At 41.5% G+C, this 19,536-nt stretch overlaps 1 protein-coding gene across 3 annotated transcripts in view; it reads left to right on the forward strand.

Moving 5' to 3' along the window:
• LOC112137941 (inactive dipeptidyl peptidase 10) overlaps positions 1 to 19,536 on the forward strand; it is a 146,577-nt gene that overhangs the window by 69,577 nt on the left and 57,464 nt on the right. The window contains exon 1 of one of the 3 annotated variants that reach the window (XM_024260458.2): positions 637 to 1,139. The exons of the other annotated variants lie outside the window; for them this stretch is intronic. Within the exon in view, the coding sequence (XP_024116226.1) occupies positions 1,083 to 1,139 (57 nt within the window). The 5' untranslated portion in view covers positions 637 to 1,082. Of the gene's footprint in view, positions 1 to 636; positions 1,140 to 19,536 lie in introns of those variants that run through there. 3 annotated transcript variants of the gene reach the window in all.

The raw sequence follows: 19,536 nt of genomic DNA on the forward strand, positions 1-19,536 counted from the left end.
ATGGAGAAATGTCATCTGCTCTGCAACTTTATAAATGTAGGCACAGGCCGAGACGCACTGATTTTTAAAATTTCTGCATTGATGAATATGTTGATGAGTTTGAATCGGTTTTTTTACCAATTCTCAAAGAATCTTTACATCCAGTGACCTTCCAATCATGAAGACCTAAAAAGACAAAGGCACAATTGGCAACCAACTTCAGGAGCTCACACGCATTTTCTTGCTTCCATCTGCAAAAAAATGATAAAAAATAAATAGAAATTATTTCACAAATCATTTTAAGTGCATGCAGATTCTCTTTTACACATTTGCAAGCTTAGTTTTTTGGCAGATTTATTTTGCGGTAGGGTAAAACTTGATGAATGTGTGGACATGCAGCTGCGTGGTGAATCCGTTCAGCTGCGGTTTTGAATCTTAATGTCTTATAGAAGCCGTCAAGATTAAATTAATTTAGAATTAATTAATAACTAATACCATCAATTATTAGCCCATAGAAACGAGCTTCATCCGCGGAGTGACGCTTCAGCTGAAGCCCTGATCTGTCGTCTGGGCTTCAGCGGCTCAGTTTTCTGCTCAGAATCTGCTTCCACACCGACCTGCACCCCGCAGTCTCCGCCTGCAGCATTCAGCCGATGAACGACGGCGCGCGCGCGCACCAGGTGTGTGTGAGCTCGAGACACGCATGCTGCTGGGACACTGACGATTCACTCTTCACGTCTCCATTTTCTACCGGGACTCCAGCAAAATTAGCCCCCACCCTCCCTCTCAGGGAAGCGTCACGAGCCCCCTCACCCCCGCCCCGTCCTCCACAGAGCAGCATCCGCGCGCGCTGGAGGCGGAGGGCAGCAGCGGGCAGCAGCGGGAGAGCGGGGCGCCGCTCCGGGATGAGGACGGCTCTGCTCCATGTCTGAAGCTCCTGGAGGTTTCCTCTGCGGCGGTGGTGTGAACGCGCGGCGTGCACACGCGGACCAGCACCTCGCAGACGCTCCGTCGTGACGCATCCGAGCGTTTTCTGACTTCCTTCGCGGAAACAGACGAGGATCTGTTGGCTTTTTCGCGCCTCTGCCAGCCCGGAGTTTACGATGACAGCCACCAAGGAGCCGCCGAACCAGAGGCCGAACCAGGCGCCGCAGGAGGAGGTGGGTACCGGCTCTGCCGCCACAGCAGGCCAGCCGCTGCAGATGCCGTCCCTCCTCATCTTCATCAGCACCAATTTACTGGTCAGACGAGGATGAGGAGGCAGCCGGTGTCAGCGGAGAGGTTCCTGTCGGAACAAGCGCATTGAGGAGCAGAGGAGTAAGGATTTAACAGCGCATCCAGACTGAGGCCAGCCCGGGAAACCTCCTGAAAGGGAGCAGAGCAGAAAAGCAGCTTCTGCTCAAGACCTTCAGATGTTCTTGCATCTGACCTGTTGGCTTTGAGTGAAACAGAGATCCCACCATGCTGCTCCTTCTTCACCACAGATCAGTGATTTGGAGATTCTCTACTCTGTGCTCTTCTTACAGAGTCAGACAAATCCCAGTGTTTTCAATCATCTAAAGTCAAAGGAATTCAAACCTCTTTCTCATAATAGATAGATACTGTGCCTAAAATATCAATACCTCATGAAACGTTCGTCCAGCAAGGACATGACTGAATGTTGGAGAACTTCAGAGGCTGCAGTCATTCAGGGCTTTAGGATGGACAGCATCCATCTAAACCAGGAGTCTGAACCTGCAGCTCCAGATCCACGTGTGTCTCTTTTATCTCTCCATAGTGGCTCCAAACATAAAATAAATCATGGAGACTGCTGATCCAGACATGTCGACCGTCAGAGTCAGCAGCTCCTGATAATGTCTGTCTAACCAAAACTACCTAAAGAAAACAAATAAACAAAGCCTGTAAACTAAGACTACCAAGATCCAAACTAAAATAACAAAACCCAGCAGTGTAAGACTACTGAGGACAAAGAGAGGAAAAGAACAAACAAAAAAAAAATAGAATTGCATTTTTAAAGTAAGGATTACTTAATTATCATTTATTTAATTTAGATGAGTTAAATGTATAAACTGATGTCTGAGGTTCACATAGATGATAAACTCTGTAGGTTTTTACATCCTGTTGACCTGAAGACGTCTTGTTTGTTCAACTCTACCTCCAGAATGAACAGATTTATATGAAAAGAAAACTTTGGTAAAAAAATATGAACTTTCATGAGTTAAAGCACATATTATCTTATGCTGCCCAATATTGGTTACTAGCTGTCCAGAGATACACTGAGACGATCCTGTTTGATACAGAGGGTCTTTTATTTTGAAAGTAAGTTATTTTGAGAGATGCTAAGTTCTTTTTGTATTTATACTTTTGTTCATGCAAAAAAATAGACCCAATTAATATTTATTAAAAAAAGAAGTTCATGAATGTAAATCCAAATTTCTTAAAGGCTAAAGAAAGACTATAGACATGCGGCTCCTTTTAGGTTTTGATCAGTAGAAAACAAGTCCAGATGGCTCTTTTACTGTTAAAGGTTGCATGTCCCTGGGATAAATCCCGACAATGCCGAGAGAACCACTTCAGAGTCCAGCTCCAATCATCCTTTGATTTGTTGTGAAATTGTTCCAAGTACTCTTTTAATTATGATAATGCCTTTTAGCCAAAATCTAAAGACGTGTTGTTTTCTGGGGTGTAGTTTCTGCAGAGCAGCAGGAGTTCATCAGAAAATCCTCTTCTGAATTGTGGGCAAGGGGAGTTCTCATCATACCACATGTATTTTCCCTGCTAGCTTACAGCCCCTCACAACCCCAAGTAGTGTTACAAAAATAGTGAGCAATTTTGGAAGTATCCAAAGCTTCAGATGAGAGCGGAGCATGGAGCTTTAGCTTACTGATTGTAGTTTCTACAAAACAACTCACAGCTTTTTTAAACAGCACTTGTTTGTTTGCTCCTGCATGAGCAAATGCTACAAGAACATGCTTAAAACACCATTTTCATTGGAGTGGGTGTTTGAACCAAATCAGAGAGAGGTCGTGTTGGGTTAGTGCAGAGAACCTTTTATTTTTGTTTATTTGTTTTTTTTTGCTGCACTGAAAGTTTTTAATCCCCGAGTTGTTTTTTTTTTAATCAAAAGATTTTGTTTTTCTGGTGTTTTGAAAGCAACCAGTTTTTATATTCATGTTTTCATTCTTGCAAAAGTTGAATGAGACAACAGTATTCCTTCAGTTCTGCAGCCCAGTTCAGTGAAAGAAACGGATGCTGTGCTGAGCTTGACAGGGCTCGTCACGTCTGTCTGCTGTGCATCTTTACAGCATCTTAAAAAAGATACAGAAGCTTCCATTTCTTTATAAAATCATGGAACAATGAAAGTTTAATAGGTCCCCCATCTCGCTCTGTATGCACAGACAGTGGATTTGGGATGTTTAATGAGTTGGGGGTAGTCTTCAGTTCAGAGAACGGTAAGAGGCGGGCAGTGGTGCAGTGGTTAGCACTCGGCTGGGTTCTTTCTGTGTGGTGTTTGCATGTTCTCCCTGTTCATTTCTGCAAAAACTCCAGCTTCCTCCTACAATCCAAAGACATTCCTCATATTTTGATTTGGATTTGGAAATGGTTTATTTCAAGCAATCAATCAAGAATAATTCATAAACAAGACCACAGGATTTTATTCCTAAAAAGACTTATCAAACTAAGGACAATTGGTCATAAAATTGGTTAAAAAAAACTCATATGTTCACCAAGTAATTCATTATGTTGTTATTCAAACTCGTAAATAAACATCTCTGTTCTAATGTACTATATGACAGCAGCTGGATGGCTCAGTGGGGTAAATATAGGGTTTAGACCTGGGTTCAATCCCCGGGGTCCCAGTGCCCTTCAACGGGGTTGTGTCAGGAAGGGCATCCGGCGTAAAAACTCTGCCAAATCACTGATGCGAAACAGTGGGTGATGTTACGCTGTGGCGACCCTGAAAGGCATAAGCTGAAAGGTGAAGGTTCTGTTGTTCGATATAGAACATGACTCAGTGAAGCTTCGCACTATGAAGATAGTCACTATGCTGCTTGAAAGGGAATGGGAGGAAATGTTTATAATATCACCCGGCATCATCATTGATCCTGTCCAGGGTGTACCCCACCTTCAGGCAGCAATAGCTGGGATAAGCTCCAGCAACACTTTTACCAGAAAAGGAATTCAGCAAGTTCAGAATGAATGAATGGATGCAGAAGGTAACAGTTGTAGGACAAGACAAATGATTTTTCTGCATTTAAAAAAACTTTAACTTTAACTAGTTTAACAAAAGATGAAGTGAAAACATTAAGAATATTTTTTGCATTAGAAAGTTATTGATATTATTCCCACATTTGCTCAACTATGTGTGACTCTGTGATGCTTTGGATTATTTTGAAATATCATCGCTTCTTTTCCAAGGAAAAATATTTCTCGTGGACTAGAAACTCTAAGAGGAAGCAGCTTTGAATTCAAAGTGTATAAGTTTGAACCCTTTGGTTTTAGAACATGATCTTCAGCAACTTGTTCACCCAGAAACTGGCAGGTTGAAAAACATTCAAAAGTTTGGTGTCCTCCTTTAGTTGTATGTGCAGACTATGTTTTCAGCTTATGTCATCTTCATGAACAGGTGGGTAGATATTGCCCACTTGTCATCACAGCTTCACTTAAATGACAGACTATGAAAAAACATTTGAGCTTTTAAGTGTATCAGGTCTGCCACAAACAATTATTTTTAATAGTCGACTTGTAACACTGAGTGAGAGGCGGTTTCATGTGCAGTTTTTATTAAAGAGCTTAGGGGCAGACGCTGGTCAGACACAGCATGGAGATATCAGAGACGCAGACGATGGTCGGAGTCAGGCGAAGGTCGGGCATGACTTGGCGTTGTATGAGGAGAGGCAGACGGAGGTCAGGGGCAGACGGAGGTCAGGGGCAGGCAGGAGTCGAGGCAGGCGGCTGACAAGAAGGTGTAGAGTTCAAAAACAGGTCGGCAACAATAAGGGCAGAATAGAGAGACGCTCACTTCACTCTGAGCTGGCCTTGGTGCTCTGAGGGTATTTGGAGATGAGAAGCAGCTGAGGAGCTTCTGGGAGGAGCCGCAGGGGCTGATGGGAAATGCAGTGTGAAGAGAGCAGGAAGTTTCTAATACTCAGGAGACTGTGTGCACAGGTGGCCAGAGGGGAGACGGAGGGCAGCCTCCTGACACGACTAATCTCTGATTATTTTTTTGATTAGTCGACTAATCAGGTCGCCCGTCGACTGGATGTAAAACACATCTTGACCATCACTAGCTTTAAACTTGAGGTGTTTGAGCTATATGCTAACTAAAATAAAGACAATAGTTAATTAAGCCTTTAATGAATCCTGCAGCTTTTCTTCTTCATTCATTCTAAGACTTAAATCAAAAGAGGCAATCTGAATCAACTACAATAAAACGTAATAAAAGCCACAAATTATTTTTTAAAGCTTTAAAACATGTGTTTAATAAAACATGTATAAAGTATTTCAAAAGCTATAGACATATAAACACACTCAAAATATTTACTTACTGAGGCCCATTTATTAAAGCAAAACACTAATAACATCTTTGAACTCAAGATATACATAAAAAACCTGAGGATGTCCAAATAAACAAAGAGCTTTGAGACATTGCATCTTAAGAAAGTGGGAAAATGTATATTTTTAAAAGTGAGAAAAGCAGGGGATGTTAGAGTGTACTACAGTTCTTTTACTCCTTCACTACCTACACCTGCTGCACAGGCGCAGACTGAAATTACATCATATTTTCAGTTTGGTGGACCGCCCATTAATCTGTGCTACTTCTTTAATGTTGTGGTTGCTATTCTGTTTGTTGCCATTTTTGTGATTTTGGTTAAATTTATTTGTATGCTTAATGCAACTAATTTAATGCTACACTTGTCAACTTTGCTCTGGACTTTTAGGCTCACTAGTTCTCATCTGGGACCGTAGACCATTTACACAGCGCCCCATAACTGCAGCAGATCTGGACCGACACAGCCTCTCTGTCTGCGCGGTGAATGTTTCAAAATGCGCTTTCTTTGAAGCAAACAACATGATCGTGGTGAGGAAAATGAACGAAGTCTTGCCTGAGCGGTTCATTTCCAGTGTGAACTCGAAATGCGTGCCGCCCTCGTGGCGTTTGGTTCAAAGAGCACTGATTTTGAAACGATCACTGTGCAGACAGAGGTATTGTAGACACCGATCTGCTGCAGATCTTCAGGTTTACCTCCATGCAGCCGCACACCATCTATTTGAACCCGTGAAACTGCCGCGGGAGGACTTGCTGTGTTAGCGCCGATGTTAGCTTAGATTTCCTAGTCGAAGCTCTCTGTTCAGTGTGATCAAACTCAGTCACAACGTGCTTTCTCTTCAGATCTTCATGCAAAACTGCAGCGCTGCCATGGAACACAAGTTCTGCCTTGCAGACATTGCATTGGACACTTTTTCCTTTTTTCTTGTTTCCTACATTTTCAAGGTCCAATAGCATGTTGTTATGATACCCCAGTCTACCCAGAACTTCCTGTGACATCACTACTGACGGATTAGCACCACTGCACATGTCAAAGAGAATGGCAGACCCGACATTAGGAAGTGCGAACCGTAGTTTTGAGATAAAAACAAGGAAAAAAGAAACAAAACGACGCTTCAACTAGCAGATTAGTTGTTAACCATTTTAATAGTCGATTTAGTCGTGAAAAAATGGACTAATTGACTGATAGTGGCAGCCCTAAAGTGGATTATACTGTTCATTCCTCTCCATAAAGAACACCAAAGCGGTATTTTGATCCGTTCATGCATTTCTGAGTAATCCTCCAAAAACCCGTGCTCTCGACAGCAGCCCCTCCCATACTCATGAAAACGAGCGGGTCCTCAAGAGCTGATGTCACAGAGTGAGACCGCCCCTTCCAGGAAGAGTCTGCTCTCATAGCTCCGCCCCAGTCTAACACCAACACCCAACAGATCAGCAAAACACTTTCATTTCAGATGCAGAATACCGTAGGACCACCCCCCCGCCACCCAACCTCCCACCCCCCATTGGACACAGTGATGCAGACACATTGTGTATTTGTGTTGTGAACCAGTGTAGCGATGGCTGGACCTACTAAAGGCAGATCTATGGAATGTGCATCCATCCTTGAAGAGGTTTGGATATTGTTTGTTTTCGTGGGAGAAATACAGATGCGCTGCCAAAAGGATGAGGTCCTGAAACGAGCAGCACCAGGCGGAGCCTCAGGACTCGAGTCATTTTTCTTCTGCGTAAGACAAAACACAGGAAAATAACTAATATTTCATAAATAATTTGTTTTTTAATGTTCCTAAGGTAATATATGATCATATTTATGGATACAGTTCACTGTGAAAGCCTTAAGAAAATCATAGTCGGGCCCCTTTAAGTTTCTTGTCAGTGAGAAGACACACCACAGCCCTGCAAAAAGCTCTTTGAAAATACAGACTCATTTGACACTAATCTCAAAGAGTTCTGTTGCATTGTGTAACCACAGAAACAAGTCCAGTTTGCTGGGAGGCTGCCCTCACAGAAGTGCAGACCGCCGACTTGACGGCATCCACTTTGAACTCATTAAACGAGCTGTTGTCCTGGTTTAAGTTTTTAGGGCAAGAAGTGGGAGAAAAAAAGCCAGAGTTGGCTAGAGCTGCAGGTTCACATGTTCTGATCCACACAGAGACTGCTTCAGAATAATGAGACTTTCACTGGCAGGCTGGAAAGCTGCTGCTTCACAGTGGGGACAGAGGGGTTGGAACAGGAGCTGCACAGAAAGAGCAGAAAACCCATGATAAATTTAACATGAACGTTCCAAAAATGAATGAACGGCCAACTAGTAGTGAGGACAAAACCAGGGTGCAAAGGTGCTTTCACACCAAACACAACTCTCATGACAAATTCGTGTGCCCCGCCCCTCTTTCGCCACGTGGGGAATTCGCTGCTTGCCACATGTCAAAAAATGTGTCCCTGACGCCGCGGCCGCATGTGGGAGGAGCTACCAGCTCTGTCTGTAGATATCTCACTTAGAATGAATAGAAGGCCCCTATGATGATGAGGAATAAGGTTTATTTATTGTGAAGAGTTCAACAAGAACATCAGCAATCATGTCTCCATTTTTGATTATGAATATTATTAAAAGATTTTCCCGGTACAGGGGGCTGAGTCTGTATGACAGCCGGTTCTGCGGTGTTTCTGTGTCTCTGTGGCTGAACTTGAAGGCTCAAAGTTTCGTATTAATCCCAGGGGGAAGTCAAATTAGGAGACATTTTTCTTTTTTCTTAATGTCTCGATGAGGCCCGAGCTGGCTCCACCTGCAGCATCTCTCTCTCTCTGCCGGCATATCGAGGGAGTGAGCTCCACCGCGGGAGTGAAAGCCGCCGATCTGTCCAGAGTGTATCCCGACTTCACCCCAAAGTAGCTGGATGAGCTCTGAGAACCTGCAGCTCAAACGGGTTAAGGAAAAAGATCAAAGTTCTGGAGATAAACACTCGCTTTGGATTAATATTCTACCCGCTGATTGAGTCACTGAAAGCTTCATATGTCCAAAGCTGAGTTCCTGATTGTCAGATGCGATGCAGCAACCTGCCAAACTTCAGGTATTTACATTTTGGCTGTGCCAAAATTTTTGCCTCAGACAGATCGATCTGGTTTTATTGTAGCTATAGTAATTGATTCATCGCTTACAAATACTAATGAATCCATAAATAAGTAAATGAAGCTTAGAGGACAAACAGAAGCCAGAAAAATCAACAACTCTAACAATGCTTAAATGTCCAGGCTACAGTGGGAAACGGCAAACAAAGACCTATTACACTGAGGATGCAAAATGAGATGTAACTAAAAACTGCTGAAGTGAAGTTAATAAAGTTGATTAGCACAAAGTGAAACAGTTTAAGTAATCCCACAGTGCCGTGTAAGAGAAAGGAGCTGGGAAACAGCAGATCATCCATGTTCAACCAAAGCTAAAAAGCTGGAATGACCTCATGAATGATGTTGAAAAAGTTATTTTAAAAATCATTTTGGTTATAACATTTTGAAAAAAAAACCAAACCAGTTAGAACCCAGCAGAAGAAAACAGTGTGGCTCTGGCAGTGATCCGCGGAGGAACAGCCGGAACAGCACAAATGTTCTCCAGTAGTGAGATGCTGAAAAGTTGAGGTTTAGATTGTCAGGTTGTTGAACATAAGGAAGCATTTCAGCTAAATGTTTGAAGGGGCTTGAAAAAGTCTGAGTCACATGAAAACTGTTTACACAGTGAAGCTCAGCTCTCAGGAATTCATTCATTAGATTGTATAAAGTTTAGCTATCAGTTTGTCTGTGTTTTGACCAGAGGTGGAACCAAGTCATTCTTTGCAAGTCTCAAGTAAGTCTCAAGTCTTTGTCCTCAAGTCCGAGACAAGTCCCAAGTCAAATTACAAGTCGAGACCAACAAGTCTCAAGTCGAATCACATGTCAAGACCAACAAATCTAGGTCGCGTCACAAGTCCTACTATTAATGTTTCAAGTCCTTTCAAGTCATTTTAAAAACAGAGTGATATTAATTCCACAGATCATGTGTGCTTTTAGGAACTGTATTTTAGCTACTATGTATTTTGCGCAGTAGCTAAATTGCCACTGAGCTCAAGCATCCCCACTTCAAAAATCCAAGAAGATTTCTCTAAGACAAAATTCAGGTCACCACATTTGTAATTCTGGTAAGCTGGAGATGGAAGAGAACCAGGGTAAAGTCTGGTTAACAATTCCTCTCGCTACTGACCAGTGATGTGCAGTTAAGTTTGTAGCTGATGCACAGACTCTTTTAGAGTCACATTTACAAACATATGAACCCAAAATATTTATCAACTGCTGATTGTGTTTCAATTACTTCAGCATCTTTTTATATGGAAAGGTCAAACTCACCCGTGGCCACTCTGTGATTACACTGATTTACCCACACAATGTGATGCTAGCAGAGTTCACTGTCCCATTCATTTAACTGCAGCTAGCGGTTAGCCGATAAGCTAGCGCAGCCTGAACTTCCTGGACTTTGAAGCTTCAAGAGTTGGATGAAGTTTTTTTTTGTTGAGTTTCTGTCCGAGGTTCTTTTATCTGCATGTTCTGCTAACTTGTTGACAGCTTCATAACTTTTATACCGGAACATAAAACACTGGCAAACAGGAAGCTGCGCTTTTACTGGAGCAATGTTTTTCTGCAATTTGATTGGTTGGATTGTCGGATCAAACGTAGCCCTCATTTGATTGGATGTCGTCCCGACACCACACTCAGATGTAAACAAAAGCAGGGAGACTTAGGGGCAGGCTTTCTCAACTGACTTTTAATCCTTGGATTTTGGGGTTTTTCCATGTCAGAGAGCTAAAGTCCAAGTCAAGTCAGGAGTTATCAAGTCTTGAGTCAGACCTTTGAATGTCCAACTCAAGTCTAAAGTTGTCTAATTCATGACGAATGGTAGGAGAAAGTGACATGACATCTTAATGAATGAAAATGAGGACAGAATGAATGAAAATGAATGAATGAAACCTTCTGTTATGTTTTAGATCAGACTTTCTGGAGGAAGTGGGGTTTTTGTTCAGCTATAGCCTATCACACATATTTCTGTGTAAAAAGTGTAAAGAACAAACACTTCTGCTCTTCCAACTCTGTTTTCATTCTTCTCATAACATTTTCTTGAGGACGTGGAGCAGGTCATTCCTGAACCACCCTCATCTCCACTGTGACTCCACTTCTTTTTTCTTGCTGAGGGATGCTCTACATGCGCTACCTTTGCGTCATAAGCCTGTTTTGGATCCCCAGGTGTCTGGCGCCCTGAATCAGCTGGTGATGACGCGTTCTGTCCTATAAAAGATTAAAAGACATTTAGAGAGTTTGACTCATCAGTTGTCACAGTGATGAGGAGAGCGGCTGTAGTCTGGTCACAGTCAGCTGCGCTGAGAACAGAAAAACTTGTGTGTATGATTGTGATGCATTCATGTAAAGTATTCATCCTCAAATCCACTTCTCAACTTTGTAGTGAGTACAGGACTCGGCACAGATGTTTTTTGCTTGACTTCTTCAGAAAAATACTCTAAAAAGTGCTGGAGGCAACAGCCCTGCTGCTCTAATTGAGGTGCAGTGAACCCGACAGGTCTGCTCGGCTGTTATTGCACTGTTGCTTTCTTCAAGCAGCCGCAGATGGAGAAAAACAAGCAAGCTAATGTCCAGTTTGCAATCTGATTTCATTATTTCATTTTCTGACAACGAGGGCTGCATGGTGGCGCAGTGGTTAGCGCTCTTGCCTCACAGCATGGAGACCCTGTTCAAACCCCAGCTGGGACCTCTGAGTTTCATGTCCTCCCTTCTCAAAATATCAAGGTAAATATGTGCCAGTACACACAAGTTGGAATCACACACATGAAAGTTGCAGGAAGTGAAGTTGCAGGAAAAAGGAGAACACGTGAGAAAATGTTGTACTTGTGGATCTAATGTTTGATAAAAATCCTAACTTGTGTGTAAAAGTGTTCTAATGTGAAGAAAACATTCACAAGTTTTAATTTAAGGTTGTTGGGGAAAAAGCAACTTTTATGACTGTTATGAAAAAATCTTTATTTGTTGGTTCAGTTTTCTTCTGTAGAAGTATTTACATAAACACTTTGGGAGTCTCAGGGTCTCTCTGACGTTTGGGATGTCCCCTACACAATATTTGTGTCAAAACTAACTTGTGTCTGAGTGTGGGGAGGAGGGGGGGGGCGCTCTCGTCAGAAATCAACCAATCAGAAGACGAGAGATCACAATGATGCAGCCTCTTTCTGAACTGCTTCTCAGCTGTGATGCACCAAGCTGGGAGAAGTCACTATACTGTACTATTTTGCCACTTCCCTTCACTGTTTTTCAGTAGTAAATATACTCTTACCAACAATGATTCTGGAGAATCAGCCACGTTGAGTGATTATGCACTCAACCTTTTATTAACATCATAGGATTTAGATTGAACATGGTGACGCGGTGGAGTTAGCATAGCGCTAATTCCAGCCAACACAAGTGAATAGTTAATATTTGTACCGTCTATGATGGGGTTAAAATGTTGCTAGTAAACAGATGGTCAATAGAACCTCTGTTCTTAGTAACAGAACCAAAGTAGCATAAGTGTTAACCTTTGGAAGCAGCTGTTACATCAACCCCCCTCTGATCTGGGAATTGAATTCAACCATAGCTGGTCTATAAACAGGATGAAGACTCCTACGTATATTTGTTAGATCATATACATTCAGTTTTTACATGAGTGTGATTTCAACTTGTGCGTGATTCAAGCTTGTATCTATTGGCACATATTTACCTTGATAAATAACATCAGACCCTCCAGGATTTTGCAATGTTGCGATCGCAACTATTAAAGTAAATTCAAAGCCCGCTCTCTGTAACTTTTTATTTTCACCGCAACTTTACTGCAACTTTTACCAGTCTACCGTGACAACAGTCATGGATGACGACGCAGCTTCACGACCTTCTGACTCCTTACTGGGAGCCGTGGTCTTTTTTATAAACATTTTATGATCTTCTGATACCTCCCTCCTGTAGAGTCTCTACAGCTCTGATTTAATCGAGTCTGAAGTGTCCAATCTTTGTTCTCATGGCTCAGTTACTCAGCTTGGTGGGTCTTTGAAGCTTTTTAGGGGTTTTTTTTTCTGTAGACACAGCATTTGTGTTTAGTCTCTCATGAAATGTTTCAGTAATTGTAGAAATGTTATTTGATGCCTTTTGCTCCCTTCATTGAACTGCATGGACTAAACATGTCTGATGCTGCCACTTCACCTGCCTTAACTGTAGTAGTTGTTCTACTGAAACTTGGGGTCTTTGCAAACTAAACCCTCATGGTGGCTTCCTGGAAATGTGTGAATTTGTATGGAGGATTCCGCCTGATAAACAAACCATTATGGTGACTGTGTGTTTGTAAGATTTTCAAGGACATTTGTTATTTGAGTGAATTTTTCTTTAGTCTTTAAGGTTTTGTTCATAGAAAAGATCCCTTGTTTGGAAAAGAAAAGTAGACCAATATTTCCTGTAATCATTTCAGTTCAGCTCTTGCTTTAGTGAGCATTAAATCATGACTTCCATCAACAATGACCTTTTCTCTATTTCAAATTTAAATGCAGGTGAATAAATAAACTTATACCTCAAATATGACACAAGCAACTCTTTTATAAAGTGGAAACCGATTATTTGTGATGAGCTGTCCTTGGTTTTGCTTTAAGTCTGTTGGTTTGACTGATTTATTTTGTATTTAGTTCTTATGCATCCCAGCTGCTTTCTGATGGCTCTATCTTCTGTGTCCCAGCCTTTTTTGTTGATTCTTTTTCGGGAACGCATGTCCATGTTTTTCTTTCTCATGCTTTCTGAGACAGCAGCCCACGTTTTCACTGATCAGAGAGCTGCTGTGCTTGCAAGTGACAGTGAGATATGTGATTGATTGCAGAATCAACTCCTCTTTTCACTTCCTGTATTATAGTTCTTCACTCTGCATCTTTACATCCCCACTCATTCCTTCTCAATGAGAAATGTTGCAGTACAGCAGCTGCTAAACCCACAGCCAATGGACTAGAGGTAACAACAGGGCCACACCCAAAAACAGTTTCCCAGGACACTACTGTAGTGCATCAGAGTTTCTCTTGTGCTGAAGTCACACTTTGTATTTGTGAATTGAAAGAATAGACTTGATTTCACATGCTGATGAAAATTGAAAAGCATTGACAACTGAATTGGAATTATCTGTCAAATTCAATGTTAACAATAGTAAACATGATCAGCAGTGACACTACTTAGTGCAGAATTGTACAAAATGTGGCCTGAGGTTAGCTTCATTCTGATGGAATAGACCCCCCGCCTTAAACACTTTAGGTAGTGCACAGATACACCAGCAGGACTAACAGGAGTGAAGCACGGCTAAAAGTCCACAAAGCTAAATCCGTGTCAGGCATGCAGAGGTCAAACATGAGCATGAGGGGATCAGAGGACAGCTAGAGGGGTCAGGGTCCAGACGAGGGTCAGGGCAGGCGGCAGATGAAGCAGAAGATCAGGTCAGGATGAGAACGCTCAGTGATGCAGGCAGGGCAGCACAAACAAGACTTCCCACCAAGCAGAGCTCAGTGCGAAGATGGAAAACAGCCGTGGGGCTTCTGGGAGTGACAGTAGGGGCTGATGGGAAGTGAAGTGTTGAGACCCAGGAAGTGCTAGTACTCTGGTGATGGATCCTGCTGTTAGCCAGAAGGGGAGACAGGGGACTGATTCATGACATATGCCCCCTCAAATGACCACTGAGGCGTGTTTGTCACCATGCCTCATGTGTTTTGTGCTCATCACTTCATATTAGAGGAAGAGTGAGTGTGGGGTTGTGTTATTCTTTATTGAATATTGTTAGAGTTTGCAGGCTCAGCATAACTTTCACGTCACCATGTCCAGACTGGCAAACAAATATTTTAAATTATAGTCTTATCAATAGCTAAATGAGATTTTTACATTAACCAAATCCACCAGAGTTTACAGATGCCACATCTACAATATTAACATTTACTGGTCTAACATTCAAATAAATAATTTGGAAATCGGATTGTGATCAACTTAGATCTAAGTGTAAACAGTCATATGCTGATGCCATTGTAATGTTATGATGAGATACAAACCTTGATTATCTAGAGATCCATCCATTCATTCCTTTTCTGAGCCAGCTGGACACATTTTGGGATCCCAGCGTTGCCGGACCAACCCGATACTGCTGGGCGAAGGCCGAGTAAACACTGAGCAGGTTGCATTTTAGTTGTACAGGAGAGCTGGAACATAGTGGTGAGATGCTCTGGATGTGTGACCGAGGAGCTGAAGGTGGAGGTGACACTGCAGCAAGGATCAGCTTTGAGTTCCTTCTTGTTTGCTGTAGAGATTTGCTGAGATTAAATTCATCCTGCAGTAACTCCAAAGTGCTGCTTAAGAAATTGTCCTCCAGGAGCATCTGCCCGAGTTCATGGAGCTCTGGAGTCTTCTATGTTTTGACACATGAAACATGTGGAGCTCCATTCATCTCTGCAGGCAAAAGTTGAACATATTTAGCTGCATCAAGTTTTTAACAGTTGCCATGTAAACATTTAGGATTTCAGGCTCGAGGTGAGTGCCAGCCTTGTTGAGTCTGTTTGCTCAGAAGCTGAAAAATTGCGTTGTTTTCTTAAACAAAATTAAAAAAGATTTTTCTGAACCACTTTCATTTAGCCACTCTCAGAGAGTCTGCCTTCATCTCGTTCATTCTGCTCAGAACACGAGGACGATCTGCTTCAATAACATTAATCATGACAACTTTAACTTGACAATACTAACCACAGGAAACCTTGCTTACTAAGCTGGTAATGCTTAACTTTACTGTCAGATCCCGATAGGATTTATGAAGAGATCAGCCATACTTACTATATCCTCCGTGTTTCCCTGCTGTCTGTTGTAGCCCCATTAGTTCCTTCAGTCAACTTGACCTACTGCATAATTGACTGCTTTAATTAAGTGTGATGGTTCTTGTTTCAGAAAGAAGCGGATAGAATTACAGTCTGGTTCAGCTCAATAAAGTGGTCTCTAATGCTGGTCTTGGATGAATAGTCAGCGAAAGGTGCAACAATCCTCTGCACACATCTAGAGATGTGCTCCAGGACTTTTTTTTCCAGTCGATTCCTCCAGCTCTAATGCCGACCTAATCACATATCCCTCCGCTGAAACTCAGCTTTTCACATAAATCCTGAATCCCTCCGCAGAAGTTCTGCCCTTCAGTGTAATGTGCCGTCTACAGGATTAAAAAAAAAAAAAAGAAAAAGAAAAACAATTTATTTTCAACAAGGTCTAGTAACCTGGGTTACATAAAGTTCTTCAGATCAGAACAATATTCCAAAAAAGAAAAATACAGAAAGAGTCTGCTCCATCCTTAGCAAGTTCTTTAGGAGAATCCTTGTGACTCAGCACCTGTGGAACAGAGTAGACTGTGTCCTACCACGAGTGAACTCCGTTCAGTTTCTTCAGTTAGTTTTCTTCCTGTAGCAACCAGGGTTCCCCGGTGCTCTGTCATTGCTTGTGTTATACTCCAGTTGGGTTGGTTCGCCATCAGTCTGCGTCCGTCCTCTTCGGTGCGCAGGAACTCCACACAATGGTGGTGAATCACATAAATGAAAACGACTGACCTGTCATACAAGTGCAATAGAAAACACATGCTGTATATACATAAAAATATATACACATACACATTTCAGTCACAGCACTTAAATACAGGTGATGCTAACACACTGCACAGAGTGAAATGCTGCTAGCCCTCCCGAGGGTTAGCTAGCTAACGAGACCTTTTGGCTCATTAGCACAGATCAAAGTGGCTCAACAAAATAATAAAAACAACTCAAAATACTGTAATTACCTGACAAAACAATTAAAATAATGTTCAATATAAATCTAAACCTTGTAGTGAACAAAATAAAAAGAAAATATTAACACATTTCACTCACCAACTCCTTTGTCTATTTAAAACAAACATAAACTACAGTTGTCTGGGAGGTAATATCTCAAAACGAGATGACTTTCTTTTTCCAGGAAAAAACAGGAAAGACAGCAGGGACAACTCACTACATTCTTTTCCTGTCACCTCTGAGATTAATCCAGCTCAAAAACAAAAAAACAAACATGCAGGGTATCCCTGCTCTAAAACAGGCTCAGAGATAAACTTTAGTTTTCTTACGCAGCAATTATTCTGCGATTCACAATGTAAAGGGCCCTCCACAAGATAAAAAAATATCTTCTTCTCAACATGGTCTAGTAACCTGGGTTACACAAACACAAACAATTTGTGCTGCGTTAGAATAATTCTTTTAATCACAATATTTTTAACCAGATATTTTCTGTAAAAAGCCTCATTTTGAATTATTTTTACATTTACATTCATGACATTGTGGCATAGTCGAAGATTAAGTTACAACTAAAAAACAAGCTTTACAAAGTTTTCCTAATATAATAGACTTCCTAAATTTTTAATTTTTTAAATCTCAACCAATTTTGAAAGACAAAACACAAGAACACAACATTTGGTCCGGAGTGCTCAAATTCAACTCAAAAAAACTTCTCCTTAGCAATCTAAAAACCTGAGTTCCAGTTTGGTGTGTTAGTGTAGTGTGTGTAAACAAAGGAATTCTGGGAAATTAGCAGAAGCTAACCTCCACGCCAACAGCCCCCGCTGAGGTGCAGAAAAGGTCTTAAAAATCAACATAGGATTTATGATTTTGGCCAAAAACTGCATAATGGTAGTTTCTGTTGATAGTCCAAAAAACACTGCAGCAAACCTGATGAGACTAGAACAAAATCCATACTGATCATATACACCTCTCAGACTGTCCTGTGTTAGCAAGCATCTCTCTGCAGAGAAGTTCAGGAGGAAAGCACCGGGGTGAGCTTGTTCAGGCCCTCCTTGGGTTTCGGTTTTCTTCTTATTAGGCCTCCATCAGCTGTCAGTTCTATAAAGCATAATGACAGCAACTCAACACTTGAAATATGTCCATCTCTGTTTTTTTCAGTTCTATGTTTCTTCTGTAGAACTTGAAAAAATTAGAATATTTTTGTAGAATGATTTGTTTTTAAATGGACCTGATCAAGCAGCTTTGTGTTCTATCTTTATTTATGTTCTCTTTTGAAGTGTGAAATATTTGCTTTGATTTTTGGTTTAGTTTGTAATATAAATGCCATTCTTAGTTTTCTAAAAAGAAATAACAGTTGCACCATGTTTCTTGAGGGAATCTGTTTAAAGATTGATAGGAAATGAATATTTCTCTAAACAACCTCCTGATGTTTTCACATTTCTCTTATGAGCCACAGAGTGCTCAAATTTGACAAATGTTATTATTTGGTTTATATCGTGATATATATCGTTATCGCATGATATGAAAACATCTGTCCAGGGCTGCTCTTCAGCATGAAGTCAATGAGACAGGTATTCCTCTGGATGAGGCTGCTGGGACTGATAAAACTCCTAAAAGACTGACTGTCCTTCAAGCCTTCCACATCTGAGATCCTAGAGAACAAACACAAAGTTTGAGTTAAATTCAGGATAATATGCGAGGGAAGAAAGTGACAATGAGACTCGGTAAACAGCTCTACCTTCTCCCAGCTATATCTCACTCTTAAAACGTTGTAGCAGTTCTGGCATTTGTGTGGGCTGGCAGCATCCAACCACCATCAAAACAGTCTCATTTATTTTGCATGCCTCCAATGTTGCACAAAGTGCTGCTTTCAGCAGGGCACTAAAAGTTAGATATTTTAGGTGTGACTAAAACCAAAAGAAAAAAAAAGAAAACAAAGTTTGTTTGTGTCGCCTCCAATCAGGAAATATCAGTTAGAGCCATGCTGACCACAGGAAACAGTCTGGACAAAATGATGGCAGGTTTGACACGAGCATGTGTGTGTCTATTAGTAGGTATGGTACTCTGTGTGGTGGCAATGCAGTCTGCTCTCAGGAACATGTCAGCCATTTGTGGTATTAATGGAAGGCTCAGTGGCCTCTAATAATAGACTGATATAATGAATCCAGGCAGGACTGAATTATTGAATGCACCCAAGAAGTTAGTGTCAGCAGACACCTTCAGAGTGAAATGTAGATCTTCAAATAAAAGACAAGAGTTTATTGTGAACTGGGCTATCTCTGGAGAAAACTCTGCACTGCTAATGCTAAAACATTGTCAGTTTTTGACAACAGGCTGTCACCCAACCAGTCAAGGTGTGCAGTACTACAAGGTGGGTGGTCTATAGTTGCTGCATCTCTTCTGCACACCTTGGAGGGTTCATTGAAATTGGGAAAGTAAAAAAAGGCAGCAAATGTACCCCAAAGCTTCCTAAAGAACCTTTGACAAATTGAGTTCAAGACAACGGGTTCACAAATGCATCTGGACAGTTGTTTCTCTGCCGATAATTTCTCATAGATCGTTGCCGATCTTCACAGATTTCTGGTCCGAAGCCTTATATGCTGAATGCTGCTGTCTGTTTTCTGCCAAAGACTGACAAGTGGCCCCAACCTGGGGGTTAAGATTAAGAGGCCTGGAAAGAATCGTTCATGGTAGAATGAACGGGACAATGGTCTGCTTTTCACAGATAGATGAGCCTCAGCTTTCATGATGAGAACCAGGTAGTGAGTGGACAAAGGCAACGTGGGGACAGTATTTCCCCCTCTCATTTAGAATAGCATAGAATAGCAATACTTTATTCATCCCAGGTTGGGAAATTAGGCTGTTGCAGCATCAGGCATATACAGACAAAAAAGCAATATTTACAAAAAATAAGGAAGAAATAATATACAATAAAAAACAAAAGCAAATTGTGCAAATTGTAATGCGCAGAATATAACAAAGGGAGTGTGCAAATTGAGGCAGTAATGAACAGAGTCATGTAAAAAGTCAGTTTGTGGGTTATCTGTTACAGAGCGATGAGGAATTATACAATCTTATTGCATGTGGCAGAAATGATTTCTTGTAGCGGTCCCTGGAACAGCGGAGTTGTCTGAGTCTTTTGGA

Source organism: Oryzias melastigma, linkage group LG21, assembly GCF_002922805.2.
Source record: "Oryzias melastigma strain HK-1 linkage group LG21, ASM292280v2, whole genome shotgun sequence".
Taxonomy (NCBI): Eukaryota; Metazoa; Chordata; class Actinopteri; order Beloniformes; family Adrianichthyidae; genus Oryzias; species Oryzias melastigma.